We start from the raw sequence: 17,638 nt of genomic DNA, 5'->3' as shown, positions 1-17,638 counted from the left end.
TATAAAAACAATATATTTATGGAATAAAACTAGACAGGTACCTTGGATTAGCATTGCTGTTTATTCATAAACTGCAATTTTCAGCAGCCAGCGGAGGGCATTTAGCCTATGCTTCCGGACAATATTTTGCGTCTCCCCTAATTCTGAAGCTGTGGCACCGCTAAATGAAGAGGAAACACTGAGAAGAAAGTTAAAGGGGTGGTTCAGGATTTTGGACATAAGACCTCATTTCCAAGTAAGCAAGTGTGATATTTATCAGTGGAGACCGTTTTCAACACGTTTCATCCAGTCCTTGTAATTGCAGAGTTCGCAGGTGCTAGGCTAGCGCAAGTCAACGGTATGTGCTAGCCTGCCACTAAAGACAGTCTTACCCACTCCAAAGTACACCCGAGGCAAATTCCAGACAATCGATGTAAATGTCTGTGTTGATAGAATAGTGTAAGAAATACAACTACCCTCGCATCGCGTTGCAATAGTTATACTTTGGTCCCTGAAGTTGGTAGTAGTCATTTTGCATCTCAGCAGCGGACTGATATTACCAAGGCTACTACTAAGTATCCCCATTGGAGTGCGCTTTACTGTTTACTTTTCGGCGCAGTACTACTAACCGGAGCAAGTATAATTCCGTCGTGGTAAGAAACAAGTCCCTCAAAATGTAATGCGATCGTTGAAATGCAAGGATAGAATAACGTTAGAAATAACAGTATCAATACAGACATTTACATCGATAGTCTGGCGTTATAATTGATTTGCCTCGGGTGTACTGTGGAGTGGATAAGACTGTTTTTAGTGGCAGGCTAGCACATACCGTTGACTTGCGCTAGCCTAGCACCTGCGAACTCTGCAATTAGAAGGACTGGATGAAACGTGTTGAAAACGTTCTCCACTGATAAATATCACACTTGCTTACTTGGAAATGAGGTCTTATGTCCAAAATCCTGAACCACCCCTTTAATGCTTTAAATAGGCTACATCAATACAATATATAATATGTGCAGTGTTTCCCCTACAATCTATTCATCAGCGGCGCAGCACCACTCCTGGAATTCAAGCGCCACTGCAAAAAAAGTTGCCTAATTAAAAAAAAAAAAAAAAAAAAAAAAACACGCAACTGAACTTCAGGAACAGCTGCCGTTCGTTCAGGTTTGATGTCAACAAATAATAGTAGGCTAACGTTGAAGGCGCAGTCAGGGATTCCACAGGAGATCACGCTTGTTTGTGTTTATGTTTAAGTTTATTAGCAGACGCAATTTTGTGCAAAAAAACGTAGCCTACATTATGTTAACCAAGGAACCAAATTAAACACGCCAGCGAGATAGCTCGCCTAAGTAGCCTATTCCCAGATAAATTCCACGCATTGTTTCAATTTTGTTTGTGATACAGGCAATGCTTTCAAGCCCTGTGTTGCTAACATACCTAGGCTGTGAAACTAAGGTCTAGCTAGCCTATTGGTGGGTTTAATTGAATTTCAGTAATAGGATACGCAATCATTTACATCTGGAGATAGTTTGTAATTCCTGTAGAGCTCACCAAAATTATAGAAATGATACAAGACACTTATCTCCTATAATCCAAGATAGAATTTCCTCGAGTTTTTGAGCATTTATTTTACCAAATGACATGGAAAACATAATTCATTTCATCCACATATTCTTATGCACCATGCACAACAACGCTACTAAGTTAGCTTAAAACCGTGAGAATCAAGCAAGCCTCTCGGGCCGTCACAGCATTAAAGTGACAGGCACTCAATTCGACTTGCACAGCACCAATACAGTGTAATGACATGAAAGAGAAGTCTATATAGTTTATACATTGCTGTGCCAAAGTTAAGACACCGCATAGTTGCTCCACAACGGAGCAATGACAGACCGAACTTCCCGACCTCAAATGTTGTGGGCGGGACTAAGTTCGGCTGGCACCCAGGCTACATTCAATGTGCTTCACATAAACAAAGAAAACAGTAAAAGCAAATAAAAGCATAGAAGGGCAATAGTCAAAGAATAGTTGAAAAGGTAAACATCATAATAAAAAAGAAAACATAAAACATACAAGGTAAAATCATTTAAAAATAAAGAATAATTAAAAAGACAAAAGGTAGAATAATTTAAAGGCAGATTCAGAATTTGTAACTCAGTGTAGTTAGCAGAAGGCATTTGAGAACAGTTTGGTCTTAAAGGACAATTCCGGCACAAAATGAACCTAGGGGTTAATAACACATGTGTACCGAGTTCGACCGTTCGCTGGGATTTGTTTTCATGCTAGTCGAATGTGACCAGTTTTATTGCAAACCGCTAATTAGCGTTTAACGCTAGCCTTCGGGGCACACGTACAGTAGAAAGAAATCGCTATTTCTATACCACTAACAAGGCTCAAAATAGCACCTACACAGTAGCATAATTAGGGTCTCTACATGTAAACCGAAGCATTGAGAACTTTGTAAGTGTACAGGCAGTTTATTAAAAAGAAACACATTACCGTTCACGTCTGGTTCACATACAGGCAGGCGCCTTGGGAAAACAGAACTCTGGAATGTGAAGTGAATCTCACGTGAAACGTTGTTGCCGAAAGAAAGGACTGTGCAAAAGAGATGCACTGAACGCAACAGGAGACATAAGAGATGGCAGGTTATTTGAATGAATTTGAAGACATCGAGGATGAACCCTAATTGGACGTCGAAATATACCAACGAAGAGCTGCGGGAGCTCCGTGAAAGGGCTATGAGAGAGAGAGCTACCTGTAGTCAATGCCGCACACAGCCTCGCACTTCTGGAAACTGTAGGCTACCTGCGGACATTGGAAAGCTATGTCCACCGAAGAGGAGTGCCTGTGTTGCATGGAGTGGGACCTGTTGTGTCGCGACCCGCAAGAGACGCAGTGTTTTGTAGAGTCTGAAGATTCCCCCTCATTGATAAATAGGGCTGTAGTTGAAACTTTTTTCCATGTCCCGAAAAGAAATTGGAGGTGGCGATCCATACCAGAGGGACCAGATAGACATCCACTAAGTAAGTACACTATACAAGTTATGTTACATCGGAGCAATTATTTCTGATAGGCCTATATTGAGCAAATTACGTTTGATTTTAGTTCACATCGCCTGCCTGTATATGTGAACCAGACGTGAACAGTAATGTCATTCTTTTTAATAAACTGCCTGTACACTTACAATGTTCTCAATGCTTCGGTTTACATGTAGAGACCCTCATTATGCTACTGTGTAAGTGTGGTGCCATTTTGAGCCTTGTTAGTGGTATAGAAATAGCGATTTCTTTCTACTGTACGTGTGCCCCGAAGGCTAGCGTTAAACGCTAATTAGCGGTTTGCCATAAAACTGGTCACATTCGACTAGCATGAAAATAAATTCCAGCGAACGGTCGAACTCGGTACACATGTGTTATTAACCCCTAGGTTCATTTTGCGCCGGAATTATCCTTTAAGTCTAGATTTAAAAATGGCTACGGTTGGGGCCTTTTGACCTGGTTCTAACAGCAGGTTTTACTAACAGGTTTTTCTCCTTCCATTTACTGATTTATAAACAACCAGTAGTGCTTTAAAGTCAATTCTGTGACTTACTGGAAGCCAGTGCAGTGAGTTAAGAATTGGAGTAATGTGGTCAGTTCTTTTAGCTTTTGTGAGAACCCTAGCTGCTGCGTTTTGTATCACCTGAAGCTGTTTGATAGTCTTTTTAGGAAAGCCTGTGAAAAGCCCATTGCAGTAATCAACCCTGCTGGAGATAAATGCATGAATGCACTCATGAATGAGTTTTTCTAAATAATGTTTTGACATCAGCCCTCTAGGTTTTGCAATATTTTTGAGGTGGTAAAAAGCTGATTTAGTTATTGCTTTCATGTGGCTGTTGAAATTTAGATCACTGTCAATTAATACACCAAGATTTTTAACAGCCTTTGCTTTCAACTCTTTTGTGTCAAGGAGAGTGGCATCCCTAAGTCTTTCCTCCTTTTTACCAAATATAATTACTTCAGTTTTTTCTTTGTTCAGCTTTTGAGACATCCAGTTGTTGAATTGTTCAATACACTGACAAAAAGGTTCTAGGGGACCATAGTCGTTTGGCGACAGAGCTAAGTAAATGTGTGTGTCATCTGCTATGATATGAAATCAAATTATTTTTAATGATTTGTCCAAGTGGGAGCATATAGAGGTTGAATAATAGTGGCCCCAAGATTGACCCCTAGGGAACACCACAGGTCAAGGACGTTGGTGTTGCGGTACAGTTGCCGATGGCAACAAAGAAGCTCCTTTCTTGTAGATATGATTTGAGCCAGTTGATAATTATGCCTGTAAATCCAACCCAGTTATCTAGTCTGTGTAATAAAATATTGTGATCAACAGTGTCAAATGCTGCACTAAGGCCCAGTAGGACTGATGTTTTACCTGAATCTGTATTGAGGTGTATGCCATTGAAAACCTTAATAAGAGCTGTTTCAGTGTTGTGATTTGCCCGAAAACCAGACTGAAAGTAATCAAAATACCCATTTGATGTTAGGAAGATGGTTAGTTGATGAAGTGGCTTTAGGTTTTCAGTGACTTAGGAAAAGTGCCAGACAGCAATGATATATTTACAATGTGAAGGACATCTTCCAATATAAGGTGAAAAACAGTTTTGAAGAAATTTGTAGGCAGAGTGTCTAAGCCACACGTTAAAGAGCTGAGATTATGTACCATTTTTTCAAGTGTTATGTAGTCTATCAAGCTGAACTCTGACATCAAGTTAAGTTTCCCTCTATTTATAGCTGGAAGTTCCGGATGTTGAATTAGTAATTGAGCAGATATGTTGAGTCTGATTTTGTCAATTTTACCTTTGAAAGATGCAAACTCATTATTAGTTGAGAGAAGTTCAGGCGCTAATTGTGGGGGGGATTTGTTAACTTCTCAACGGTTGAAAATAGTACACCAGTGTTATTTGAACTTCTACTGATGATGTTAGAGAAGAAAGACTGTCTTGCTTTGCATATTCCAAAGTTATATGTGCGGAGCATCTCTTTATGGATTTCATAGTGGATCTGAAGTTTGTATTTACGACATTTTCTTTCAGAGTTTAACCGCTGGATGGTGCTTTCTGTTTGTCCTTAACTTTCTTGAATTGTGATGGAGCAGTGTCATCCATAATATTAGCCATTTTTGAATTAAAATGATCCAATTAGCAGGGTTCCTACGGAGTATGGAAAACCTGGAAAAGTATGGAATTTGATTTTAGTAATTTCCAAGTCTGGATAAGTATGGAAAAAAGAAACAAGGGTATGGAGAAATATTTGTGTTTCCAGACTATTGCATCTACAGTTCTAATCACTTCACTCAGGTCATAATGAACCATTCCTACTGTTGTGTAGCTGTCAGTACACATCAAGATACAATTGAATGGGGGTCCTCAGAAAGAAATCTTTCCCACAAGGGGACCCTGGTACAAAAAACAAATCGAGAACCCCTGTTCTATGTACATGCTCTGCACCATTGTGCACTGATTTGTTTGCGTAGCTCTGCTATTTTCGGCTAAAACACTAGTAGACTTTTTTTGATTTTGTAAAAGTTACCAAGACATGGAAACTGCATTATCTGATAAACTGTTATTGCAAACAAATAATACTGTTTACGGTGATTTCTGAGGCCTCTGCCAGCAGTGCACTAGTCTCCAACATATGTAGGCTATGCTGTATCAAATGTGAGTGCACCTTCCATTTCAGCACATCCCCAACGAAAAGTATCCAACAATGGGCAAGTGTTTTCTGAGGGCTAACAAGTTAATAATAAACATTAATATACAGCTCTTCACAATGCTAGTAGAACACTCCATTGACAATGTCTAGAATATGGTCAGAAAAATCTACTGAGAAGTTTGAACATTTGAGTATGGAAAAAGTATGGAATTTTGAAATGGAAAATGTGTAGGAACCCTGAATTAGTCTTCTACCGAGTCTGACAGTTGACTTGACGTCTGTGAAAGTGCTTGCTCAAAGGGGCACTTGTTTGATCATTTCCTTTTTACCATCATAGATGTGTAGAGTGTGTGGGGACATAGACACATCAAAGAACATGCAGAAATGATCGGATAAGGCCAGGTCTTTAACACTTGTAGAGACATTGAGACCCTTTGTGATAACAAGGTCGAGGGTATGGCCAAGAGAGTGTGTTGGCCTCTGTACATGCAGCGTTAGGGAGAAAGTATAATTGTTTTCAGGATTATCCGCATGCAAGTTTAGATCCCCTGATATAATAAGACAGTCAAACTCTATGCAGATGACTGACAGCAGTTCATTTAGTTCTTCAAGAAAGACTTTAGCTGAATGTTTTGGAGGCCTGTAAAAGCTTAATTAAGAATGATTTGTTTGAAAGAGATCTGATATTTAGTGAAGTGCTAGTTTTACTGTAAGTGTTGGGGAAATATGATCCATGGGGGAAATCTGAGGTCATTGTGGTACGGGTAGGAGATTTGACTGGTTTACCCTGTAAGCTTGATGCACTTGTCTTCTAATCCTTGTCAATACAGGAATAGAGAATGACATAGGCTTACTGGGTCCCGACATGTTCGCAAAACTACTGGCAGTACCATTTCTATTGCACGGACCCTGAGAATATCATACAAGACAGTCATCATATAATTGTCCCCTGCTGCTGCCATCAGTATTTTCCACTACACATTCCATTCTGTATGCCGGCTGAGAATATAAACGAAGAGGTTGTTGCTGCTTAAGAGATCCTTCTGAACGGGGAGGGGGTGGAGGTGCCCTGCGCTTTATACTTTGGTACTAAAGGTCTCGGGCTAGTAGAACACTGTCTGTCTGTTGACGGTCTTGGGCTACTAAAAAGCTGCAAGGCTACTGGCAGCAGTCTCTCCATTCTTGCAGGGAACATCATGTGCTTGGGTGGGGATGGTGATGGGTATTCAGGGGATCCTGGGGAGTTTGATTGGGTAGTGGGGTGATAGGGTGGGGATGGTGATGGAAGATTAGGGGGGTTTGGGTGGCTTGGGGAGTTTGATTGGGTGGGGAGATGATTGGGTGTGGATGGTGATGGGAAATCAAGGAGGTTGGGGTTGAATATTGGTCCAGAGTCTCCATCTGACTTTGAGTCAAGACTTTGAGTCATTTCAACAGCACCCTCCTTATCGTGTGCAGTGGACGTGGCTGGGCATTGTTGAGCGGGTTGTTTATGTTTCTCCAAGGTCTGCATTTCAGTGGAGGCTACTGGGTGATTATTACAACACAGCAGGGGGGTTCGGCATATCTGTTTCAGCTTGTGCAGCGTGTTTGGTTTAGCCAAGTTGTTGATGTCATCAAATTGTTCCGTTTGTGTGGCTACTGAGCGCTCATCAGAGGCTCGGCTCAAGGTTGGCAGAAAAAAATGTTGGGTGCAGGAGAGAGAGGTGATAGTTTTCGGTTAAGATCTTGACCCCAGTCCAACTCAGCTTTATGATGTTTGGTCTGAAATATTCCCTGCGATTCCAGAAAAGGTTAAAATTATCAATAAAATTCATCCCAACTGAAAAACATGTTTTTGCGAGCCAGGTGTTTAAAGTGAATAGTCTGGTAAATACAAAGCTTCCCTTGTGCTGGGGAGTGGGCCACTGAAATCTTCTTGGACATACGAGTTTAATCTTGTCATGGCAAAAATATTTTTTTCTTCATGTGTGGCCCTCATACTCTGTCGTACAAATCAGTAGTCCTCATCCTACCACATCAGTGATTTATGACATAGATAATGGAGTGTAACGGTACACAAAATCACGATTCGGTGTGTACCTCGGTACGACGGTTCGGTTAATTTTTGGTACAGTAAGCCTGTAGGTAATTCACTGACAATATTTTTCATGCGCAATGAGAATAGTATTTTTAAAAGGTGTCAAATATTTTTTATTTTAATTGACTAAACGTGTGGTCAACAACTTAATATGTTTGTGTGGGAACTCAAATTTGGAACATGGTCCGTGAGCAAAACCGCCTTACCGTTAAAGACTGCATTTGGTACATATGGTACGCATCTGTATTGAACCTAACGTCCTGTACCTAAATGTTTTTTTTTTTTAGATGAAGGTTAATCAGGAAACAAGTGACGGGAGCATTGTGGACATTGGTGACACTTTGTTCATTGAGGGATTCAGATTTGAGAGTGCAGCTTCTGTGGAGGAATTAAGACAGCTGAATAACAGAGATCTGAGTAAAGAGCTATATGCCCGTTATTGAAACCCCAGAAAACCAGTCTTGATTTAAATGTTTTAATACTCATCTTAATGTCAGTCTTGATTTAAATGTTTTAATATTCATGTTAAGTTACACACATTTCCTTGATATATTTATAATTTATACTGTAGTACACCCTCTCGTTATGTTTCCAAGATTACATACATTTGTTTATTACATTGGAAAATGGTGTCATTATACAGCTTTGGTTAAAGCAAACATTTAAAGTTTAACTTTATTTTAGCTATTTCTGATATGTATATAAAAAAGCTGTGTGCTCTATGACTGCATTTCTATGATGCTCAATATTATTTAGGCTATAATTTATACTGTGGTACAGCTCCTTGTTATGTGTCCAAGATTACATACATTTGTTTATTACATTGGAAAATGGTGTCATTATGCAGCTTTGGTTAAAGCAAACATTTAAACTTTTACTTTGTTTTAGCTATTTCTCATATGTATATAAAAAAGCTGTGTGCTCTATGACTGCATTTCTATGATGCTCAATATTTAAATTCTTTACCTTTAGGAATTTCATCTAAATTAAATTGTTTTACTTGTTTTACAGCAGTGTCTCCCTCCAGAGTCTAAAATGCTTAATACTATTGTGCATTATTGTAGCACTGTATCTGCCATCACAAGTTGTTATACTTTATTTGTAGTCATTCTTCCACAGAAAAAGTGAATATTAAAGTTGTTTTATATAGAGAACACATCATCTTGTGTCATTTTTTCTTTCTTTTTTTTATGACAGAGCAGTGGCAGTCAGATGTGTGCAGCACTAGCAGCCCCTAGTGGTAAAAGAGAGAACTTGTAACAGGCAAGCCTGTGCAGAAATTGTATTGGTATCAGTATTGTATTGTATTGGTATTGGTAAACATTTTTTATATCTTATGTGCCAAAAGACTTTTGAAAACCACAGTAGCCTATAGTAGTGTTGCACGGGTCTGGGTTTTTTATGACCCGCACCCACCCGACCCATTTTGGAGATCCTATCCGCCTCACCCGACCCAACAAAATATGCCTTTAACATCGACCTGAACCTGACCCAACCTGCAAATTCCTAATTTTAACGATTCAATCAATATCATGTAGCTATGATAATGTTACCTTATTTTACAAGACATTCATGTAGGCTAACAAATAAATAAAAGCTGCCTCTCTTCCTCCCTCAAGCACACACACAGGCATGCGTGCGCACGCACACTCCAATACATGCCTTAACATTTCTTATTTCAGCTCTCTGCAGTAGGCTAACATCAAACTAACATCACCGCGGTCTCTCACCGCTGAACTTGCGGAAAGTAGCATGCCGATATTCTTCTTCCTGACCATCAGATATGATTCAATGGTGTAAGCTGTGCTGAACAAGAAGAAGGCTACCGACTGCCACCATGAATACTTTAAGATCTATTTATAATGATCTTAACCCAGTGGTACATGGCAAGATGTGCAACCCCTTGTTAAAAGACTAAGACTAATGTGACTCAAACTCTAGCTTTTATGGGATTTTATGGGCCCTGGTATCAGACGGTTTGTTAGGCACTGAATGAGTCATTTGGTGGAAACACCTACCTCTTGTAGCCAACCTAGAGGCCCATAATTTTAGACCTGTCATTAGTTTTGCTTTTAGACAATGAGCTAATACTATGCCAATTGCAAAGTCAGTGGATATTTTAATTAGTGAATAAGTTTTCTAGTAGTTTGGTTAATTGTTAATACTTTATAATCTTTTCACTGTTGAGACAGCAGATGAAGAGAAGAAAAAGAGTATTTTGAACTTAAATTAGACTTGGGCTGAGACTAGACGAAGGCTATTTCTGAGATCAAATTAATGAGAAATAGGCTCTCATATTGATGTTACATTGAGCTCAATTATGTCAAGGAGAAATAGACAAAGCAGAGATCTCAGTTTGAATTTTACTCTCTTATGAGTACCTTTTATGTCCAGTAGATGTGCAATAAGAGGAAATGAGACATACACTCATTGTTATCAGGATCTCCTTTTATTTGGATCAATAGTGCTAACACTGTAAAACATTATACAGGTAGACATCACTAAAGGAGGATAAGGTATAAAAATAGAATTCCTGGACTGAAACCTCATCCAAGGAATGCTTTTAAATAATCCATAGAAAATGACACACAGGAAATGCACAAGACACATCTACCGACAACCTCAGTGTGGAAAATAAGTATGGGAGTGTAAAAAAAATCCTCAGATCTTTTATCGTCAGCTAGCTAAGGCACCACTGGAATTTAGTGCAAAGTAGACACAATTGTAGTGTGCAGTGGTTCCAGAAGTGAGTAGTAACCCGCTTCGGCCTCACAGTTTATCGTTACTGTAAGGTACCTTGAGGGATTATGTCTGAACATCTGGAGAAATCTGGAATATAAAAGGATTTGATGTTACGATGCCCTGTCAGCTCTCTTCTGTGCTCAGCTGCTACAATTGGCATGTCCAACCAGTGGTTGCAGACAACTTAAAAACACGGCTGAAAACCCCCTCTTTGTGTTCCGAGTTAGTTTTGACAATCATCATCTCAGTCTTTTAGTACTATTCGCAGTCAGCAACGTTGATAGTGATCTCTGTTCTCACTCGAACGTCCACACCTCCAGTTCCCGCACGACAAAGTCTTGGTGGGTGGAGAGAGGTTGGTTGTGAAATGTTTGGCATGTATAGCTGGAGCCACGGCACAGATCAGCATCCAACCAGAGTCCAAAAGGCCCTCTAGAGGAGATTAGGAGAAAGGTAAGAGTGAAATATGATCCAAAAAGCTGTTAACAGGAAATTCCCATTGCCACAAAAACTGATGAGATGAATGAATGACTGTGTGGTATGTTGTTTCTACTGTTACTCACCCGCCTCCTCCTAACTGTAGAGAGTCCATGAAACCCTTCACAAAGTAGGAATTCTTGCCTGTCCAGCTGAACATCTGTATGAATATGAAAGTCATGTTTATGTCCACTTTGAACAAAAACATCTCCGAATACTATAATAAACATGAAGCAATCAGTGTGTGAAAATAAAGTCAATTGTGATAAAGAATGTAGCTTCTGCATTTATGCTACCTTAAACTCTGGACTGAAGCTGTAGAGGAAAGTCTCTCCTGTGCCATAGCAGCTGTTGCTCACTCGGAACGGATGGGAGGAGAAAGCACCAAACACCTGCGCAAAGGGTGCACACATTCTTTACCCAAACAGTTGATACATGAGAGAACACTAGGATTTGGATATTCTTTGGTGTTGCTGTGTGCTAAGTAAATTATTAATTATGTGTGGATGAGTAAAGCAAAGAGTACAGGTAATCATTCAGTCATAAGGGCGGTACAGATGCAGCACTGATTTGTAACATAAATTCAGTTGAAACTTGAAAGGGTAAAGACGAGGTTGATAAAGTATGGAGATTTTTACCTGGTTTTCCATGTCCTTGATGACTAAGAGCACAGGCCTGTCTACGCTCGCCATATTCCTGTAGAGCGTTCTGAGGCTGGTGCCATGCACAGCTGTACTGTACACCAGTCGCCATGGATAGCCTTGAGTTCGAGCAGGTAGGTGGGCGACCAGCTAAAGTATAATAAAATACAGTCAGTTCATTTTTCCATAAATATCTGTGAGATTTTAAAATGCATAAATAGATGCCAATAGAAAGATGTCAACACATCTGAAAATAAATCTAATAATAACTGACTTGATTCATAACCTCTCAACACCTCAGAGTAGCCTATAAAAGTAACATTCTAGTAGCATTCCAGATGACCAAAACCTGAAAGGGAGGAATAACTTACTCTTTCAAGGTGTTGATCCTGTAGTATTTGGCTGTGCTCTCTAAGCTGGGGCAGTAGATCTTCAGGCTGTTCATCTTCTGAGCTACATAAGCTTTGTCTGCGCTTCTGGTCTTTAGCAGTGATGATCTAGAGAAAACAGTTACAGTAACAGCGTCTTGGTTTTACAACAATCTATGATATAATACACCAAACAAAAGAAAAGTCTATGCTTATACATTTTTGGTTACCAGCATCTGTCTGTATAACTAAGGAGACGCTATACTGTAGGCCTATATAACTGAGATGACAGTAAAGAGAACTTGAACTTGAAACAGCATAAGCATACACTAGTTAAATGATTATTTAGTTTAGTTAAACTAAAATGTAGATGTAGATAAAATGCATTCACTTTATAAATGTTTTGATACATATACAATTGTCCTGGCTACTTATGTTATATTTCCCCACATGACTAGAAGCAGTCAGCACTCTTAAAATGAGAATAAATCAAAGCATGCTTCGCTCAAAAGAAAGGATTATTTTGTCGACACTCACCTGCACAAATGGCTCGTCACCATTCTTTGCGAAGTAAATAATCCTAACATTCTCCACTTTTGGTCCCATGGTAACTGATGCCTCGGTGTAATACTAATGAATACTATAAACCTGGTATACCTTTTGTTGATAGGCAGCATGTGTGAAGGGCTCCCTGAAACTGCTTTAAATATGCCTGGCAAAATACACACCGGATATCTCTCTACCTTGTTTCGTCAGAGAATCTATGTGGTTTACTTTCATTTCTTATGAAAGAAAAAAAAAGGTTGGTGTAGACCCAAAAGGAAGTACCATGTATGGACTTCCCTAAAAGCTGTGTTGCCCTCATTAAGTCTCTCAGAGTTTTTAGAGGAATCAAAACTACTCTGGGCAAGTTGTAACAATAAAGCACACTTAATGCAACCTACCTCCCAGGTTTTGTGGATAGATTTCTTCTGCAGTATGCTGTCAATCACTGCAAGCTGGTCATCCTCCACCACAATGAAGCCCGGGTTTTTGGAGCCCTTGGTGTAGATATCTGGTGACCACTGTACAAAAAATGTGTAAAGATGGTCCACCCTGTGACAAAAGACAAAACATGGACTGTTTAAATCCATAGCTAACAAAAACACTGTTGAATGGAAGTACAAGGCGACAGTTTCAGTTTCCATTTTTTGTTCAGTTCACATCAGATACAGCATTTGGATGAGGTTCAATTGGTTTCCAGTAAATTGCACAACGCTAAAAATAAATCCATCATCCTACCCCAAAAGGGATACTTCTGGGAATAGTTCCCTTTCCATTTTTTTCTCACCATGATAGGACATCATATATAAAATCCTGTGAGGGTTCTCCCAACGGCTTTTGTGATGATTAAATTATAGGGTTGCAGTTTTAATGCAAACAAGGAAGTCTCATACAATGCTTCAGAACCACTAAGCTTTTCTCTACTTTATAGACCAGCTCACAGGCATTTCACCAATCCCAGCTATACAGCTATATTTGGTGCAACTTACTCTCCAACGCTGTATGCGACACCCATGTTGAGTAGATGTAAGGGTAATCCACAGGGAGCTGCAGATGGGAAAAAGGAAGGGGGACAGGAAGAGAAGGAGGAGGAGGAGAAGGAAGAAGAAGAGGAGGAGGAGGTTTTGAGCAGGAGGTCTGGAGGATCAGTGCTGTAGCAGCACATCCACTCTGTCTCGGCTGCTGGCCCTTCTGTTTTATACCAGCCCGTTAGCTGAGATAAGCCAAAGCCGAGCCAAAACCCTCCCTTCGAGGTCCTTCAAGGCTGCACTGCCCAGTTTTTAGCAATGTTTCACAACTGGGTTAACGAGCCGACTGGGTGACATATTAACTTGACCTGCTGGCCTCCCCTGGACTGGATGGGACTCGGGGAGTCACTGTGCCATCAAATGTCACTGGAGGCCATTGACTGTATCCTGCCTGTGAGGACATGTCCTGCAGAAATGGCATGCAGCCTACACCCATGCTCTAAGATCTACCAAATATAATGAGAAACCATGGTGATTTGATTAAGGATTATACCATTTATTTTACAACTCATAATATAAAACAATTATGTTTTTATTTATTGCACAGTTTTGCCTTTTTTTCTAAAGGACAGGGAAGACTGATAGGAAGTAGGAGAGAGGGGTTGGGGTGACCAGGAAATGACCTCGAGTGGGAATCCATCCAGGGTCCTGAGAGATTGTGCAAAGCAAAGTGATTTCTTTATGTTCTTATGTTATGTCATATACGTAAAAGTAGGTCACTAAGAATTGTTAGACCAGGGGTCTCCAGCCTCCAGCTTTTTTCCTCCAAGAGCTACTTTGACAAAATGGACATGGCCGAGAGCTTTTATGTTAGTAGTAGCATCCCATGTATTCACATAGCAGATCTCCACCCATGTTTTTTAAAGGTTCCTTTCAACTCATTTACCTTCTCTCTTTGTAGACTGTAAATTTGATTTCATAGGAATTTTAACATGTTTTCCAAGTCACTGGGTAATCAGATTTATGAGCATCTTCCTCTTACCTTTTAGAGAGCTACAAACAGGTGGGGAGCTACTGGTAGGTGGAGACCCCTGAGTTAGACCTTCTGAATTTGCCTTCTGTTCTCTGTGTCCCTTCACTATCACATGTGTGTACCTTTATGTTCCCATGTATGGACAAGGGAGGCATCTGTTCAAATCATTATGTCCTCTCATTACTGTGAGTGACTTTCATATATCACTAGTGCCAGGAAGCACATTGATTAGGATAGTCTGAATATCTTCTGATTCAACTACTCAGCTACAAATATAAAGTGAGAAATGCCTTGTCATGATAGTGATTATAAACTTTTTTGTCTTGATGTCTTCACTTCACTCGGTGACAGGGTGTGTTGCTTTTTCCACTAGTCACTTACAGAAATAGGACCTTGTCATGATGAATGATTATCTTGCCTGTTTTGCACTGCATTTGCACTTTGCAGAACTGTGACTCTTTTTAAAAAATCTATTTTTATACTGCATATGTGACCTGTCCATGTGTACTGTATGTGTCGGTATATGGTTCTGTGTGAGAGTATGACGTGAGTGAGTGTATGAATGTATTCTTCTATGCACCAGGAGTAGTGGTCAGGATGCTGCCACATATGCCACAGCTCCCCCAGTAATGTTTAAGGGATCCCCACTGATCCCACAATAATGTTTAACAGATCCCCATGTCCCCCATAATGTTTAACAGATCCCCATTGATCCCCAAATAATGTTTAACTGTACGTACACACCACCGCCGCCGTAAGCTTGGATTGACCTGTCAAGGACGCTTGTCAAAAAATTACAGGGAAGCTTTGGACGCTTTGGCCGGTCTGACGTGGCAACTTTCTACGTTTCTACGTTTCTACGATCACGTTCTATCTTACTTTATTTAAAGGCCGTCTATTCCGATTGGTTGCTGCCGTTGGTCGCTGAACTACATCATAGCTCATTACCATAAAGTTGACTTACTTTCAACTTTCTGCTTGACACTCAAGATGCCCAAAATACGACACTGACAGATTTGCTGCTTCTTGCAGCTGAGAGAATCCGGCTTCCATTGAAAATGAACGACTTCCTGAATCTGTGGAAGCTCAAGTCTGCGGTGGTGTGTACGTACAGTAAGGGATCCCCACTGATCCCCCAATAATGTTTAAGAGATCCCCATTGATCCCACAATAATGTTTAAGAGATCCCCACTGATCCCCCAATAATGTTTAAGAGATCCCCATTGATCCCCCAATAATGTTTAAGGGATCCCCACTGATCCCCCAATAATGTTTAACATATTCACATTGACCCCCACTCTCCACTGAACATTATTTATTGTCTTTACAACTACCGGTATTATTTACAACCCCAAAACAGAAAAAATTGTGACGTGTAAAATGCAAATAAAAACAGAATGTCACAATATACAAGTCTCATAAACCCATGTTTAGCAGCAAAAAGGACAAAGACATGTAAAATGTTGAAAATGAAACTTTGGACTATTTCATGGAAAGTATAATGTTAATTTTGAATTTGATGCCAGCAACATGTTTCAAAAAAAGTTGGGACGGGAGCATGTTTACCACTGTACTGTTTCACCTCTTCATTTAACAATATTCTGTAAATGTTTAGGAACTGAGGAGACCATTTGCTACAGTTTTGAGAATGAAATGTTGTCCCATTACTCCCCGATATAGGATTTCAGTTGCTCAACAGTATGGGGTATTCTTAGTTATGCTTTTAATTCCATTATGCACCTAATTTGACAAATCTGGACTGCAGACAGGTCATCTTTAACCTGACTCTCGACAGATGAATTTCGTTCCGCTTAGCTCCGCCTAGCTTCACTCACATCCATCTGGGACCTCTTCCATTGAGAGTGATTTCAGCACAAGATTGTATGGTAGAGCCAATCAGGACGCAGGGCGGGAGTTTCATAGATGTGACATAGCGTAGAAGCGACTGTGAGACTGTTATCAGCGTCACAGGTTGGCTTCGATGTGAGTGGTTGAAGTAGCACATCAATAGATGACGGACAAGTGGCTTATTCAATCATATGCAAGCATTTTTTGATTAGGCCCAGCCTTCTGAAACAACACTCCAATGGATTGGTCCCAGATAGGCGGAACGAAATTCATCTGGCGAGAGTCAGATTAGGTCATCTTAGCATTTCTTCCTCTATGGAGAAATACTATTTAAATATGTGTAGAATTTATTTTGGCATTGTTTTCCTGAAATATTCAAGGTCGTCCTGGAAAAGACATTACCTGGATGGCAGTATATGTTGCTCAAAACCAGTATACATTATTAAGAATTGATTGTGCTTTGCCAAATGTGCAAGATGCCCATGCAGGCACTAATGCTCCTCCACACTGTCATAGATGTGGATGTTTTGAACTGAGCGCTAAAACAAGTTAGATAGGTTGAATACTTGGATAGGCCCTCTCCTCTTTAGTCCATGATTTCCAAAAAGAATGACAAACTTTGATTGGTCTAACCACAGGACCTTTTTCCACGTTACCTCAGTCCATTTTAAACAAGCTTAGGCCCAGATAAGAGGGTGGTATTTTCTCAATACAATTTTTGCTGTTACAATTTTGGCTGCAGTTTTCAAACTGGGCACATAGACAGTGGTTATCAGAAGTTTTCCTGAGCCCATACAATGACAGGTCTGGAAACAGGTCTGGTGTTGATCATGTGAAGAAGCATTAGAATTACATTCTTTCATCATTTGTGCACACAGGTTTACACAGAGGGATGAATACCCCTACATCTTTACTTCTAAGAGACCCTGCCTCTCTGGGATGCTCTTTTTCATACCCAATCGTGTTGCCAGTTACCCTAATTAGTTGTGAAACATAAAACATGTCATTTTAAATATTTGATATGTTGTCTGTGTCCTTTTTGCAACCAAATATGAGTTTAATAAGAGATTTGCAGATTATTACATTCTGTTTTTATTCACATTTTACACATCGTCCCAACTTTTCCTGTTTTGGGGTTGTATATCTGTAGTGAGGGGAGAAAGCTGTCACCTCTGTTTATCTGACTGGTACAGACTCAGATGTGTAGCCTGGTTTCCAGACTCATTGTTTTGTAGTGGTTTCGTAATTGTCCTACCACCATGGTGG

General features: G+C 40.0%; 1 protein-coding gene across 3 annotated transcripts; it reads right to left on the bottom strand.

Moving 5' to 3' along the window:
• Positions 1 to 10,179: 10,179 nt before the first annotated feature.
• On the bottom strand, positions 10,180 to 13,553 carry ncoa7a (nuclear receptor coactivator 7a). 3 transcript variants are annotated; one of them, XM_076279452.1, is made up of 7 exons: positions 13,513 to 13,553; positions 12,925 to 13,075; positions 11,984 to 12,109; positions 11,610 to 11,762; positions 11,268 to 11,363; positions 11,058 to 11,131; positions 10,180 to 10,926 (listed from the first exon to the last, which is right to left on the bottom strand). In XM_076279452.1, the coding sequence occupies exons 1-7, from the start codon at positions 13,536 to 13,538 to the stop codon at positions 10,791 to 10,793; spliced, it is 762 nt and encodes a 253-aa protein (XP_076135567.1). In that variant the 5' UTR covers positions 13,539 to 13,553; the 3' UTR covers positions 10,180 to 10,790. The 3 variants fall into 3 exon arrangements, with proteins under 3 accessions (XP_076135567.1, XP_076135566.1, XP_076135568.1); XM_076279451.1 differs by lacking the exon at positions 13,513 to 13,553 and having other exon boundaries at positions 12,925 to 13,139; XM_076279453.1 differs by lacking the exons at positions 12,925 to 13,075; positions 13,513 to 13,553 and adding an exon at positions 12,518 to 12,727.
• Positions 13,554 to 17,638: the final 4,085 nt, after the last annotated feature.

The sequence above is a fragment of the Alosa pseudoharengus genome, unplaced genomic scaffold, assembly GCF_046254945.1.
Source record: "Alosa pseudoharengus isolate Yale_2024_CS ecotype anadromous, Long Island Sound unplaced genomic scaffold, YU_APseudo_1.1 YU_APseudo_1.1_scf_12, whole genome shotgun sequence".
In the NCBI taxonomy this organism is placed as follows: Eukaryota; Metazoa; Chordata; class Actinopteri; order Clupeiformes; family Clupeidae; genus Alosa; species Alosa pseudoharengus.
Note: the sequence above shows the minus strand (reverse complement) of the source record. Positions and strands in the feature narration are given on the sequence as shown.

Excerpts from the sequence above, each read along its gene's own strand:
- ncoa7a (XM_076279451.1), bottom strand. The coding sequence starts at position 13,113 with ATGGATTTAAACAGTCCATGTTTTGTCTTTTGTCACAGGGTGGACCAT. Across the intron at positions 11,364-11,609 it reads TCAAGGACATGGAAAACCAG|GTGTTTGGTGCTTTCTCCTC; the intron begins GTAAAAATCTCC and ends CCCTTTGCGCAG. Across the intron at positions 10,927-11,057 it reads CTACAGTTAGGAGGAGGCGG|AGGGCCTTTTGGACTCTGGT; the intron begins GTGAGTAACAGT and ends AATCTCCTCTAG.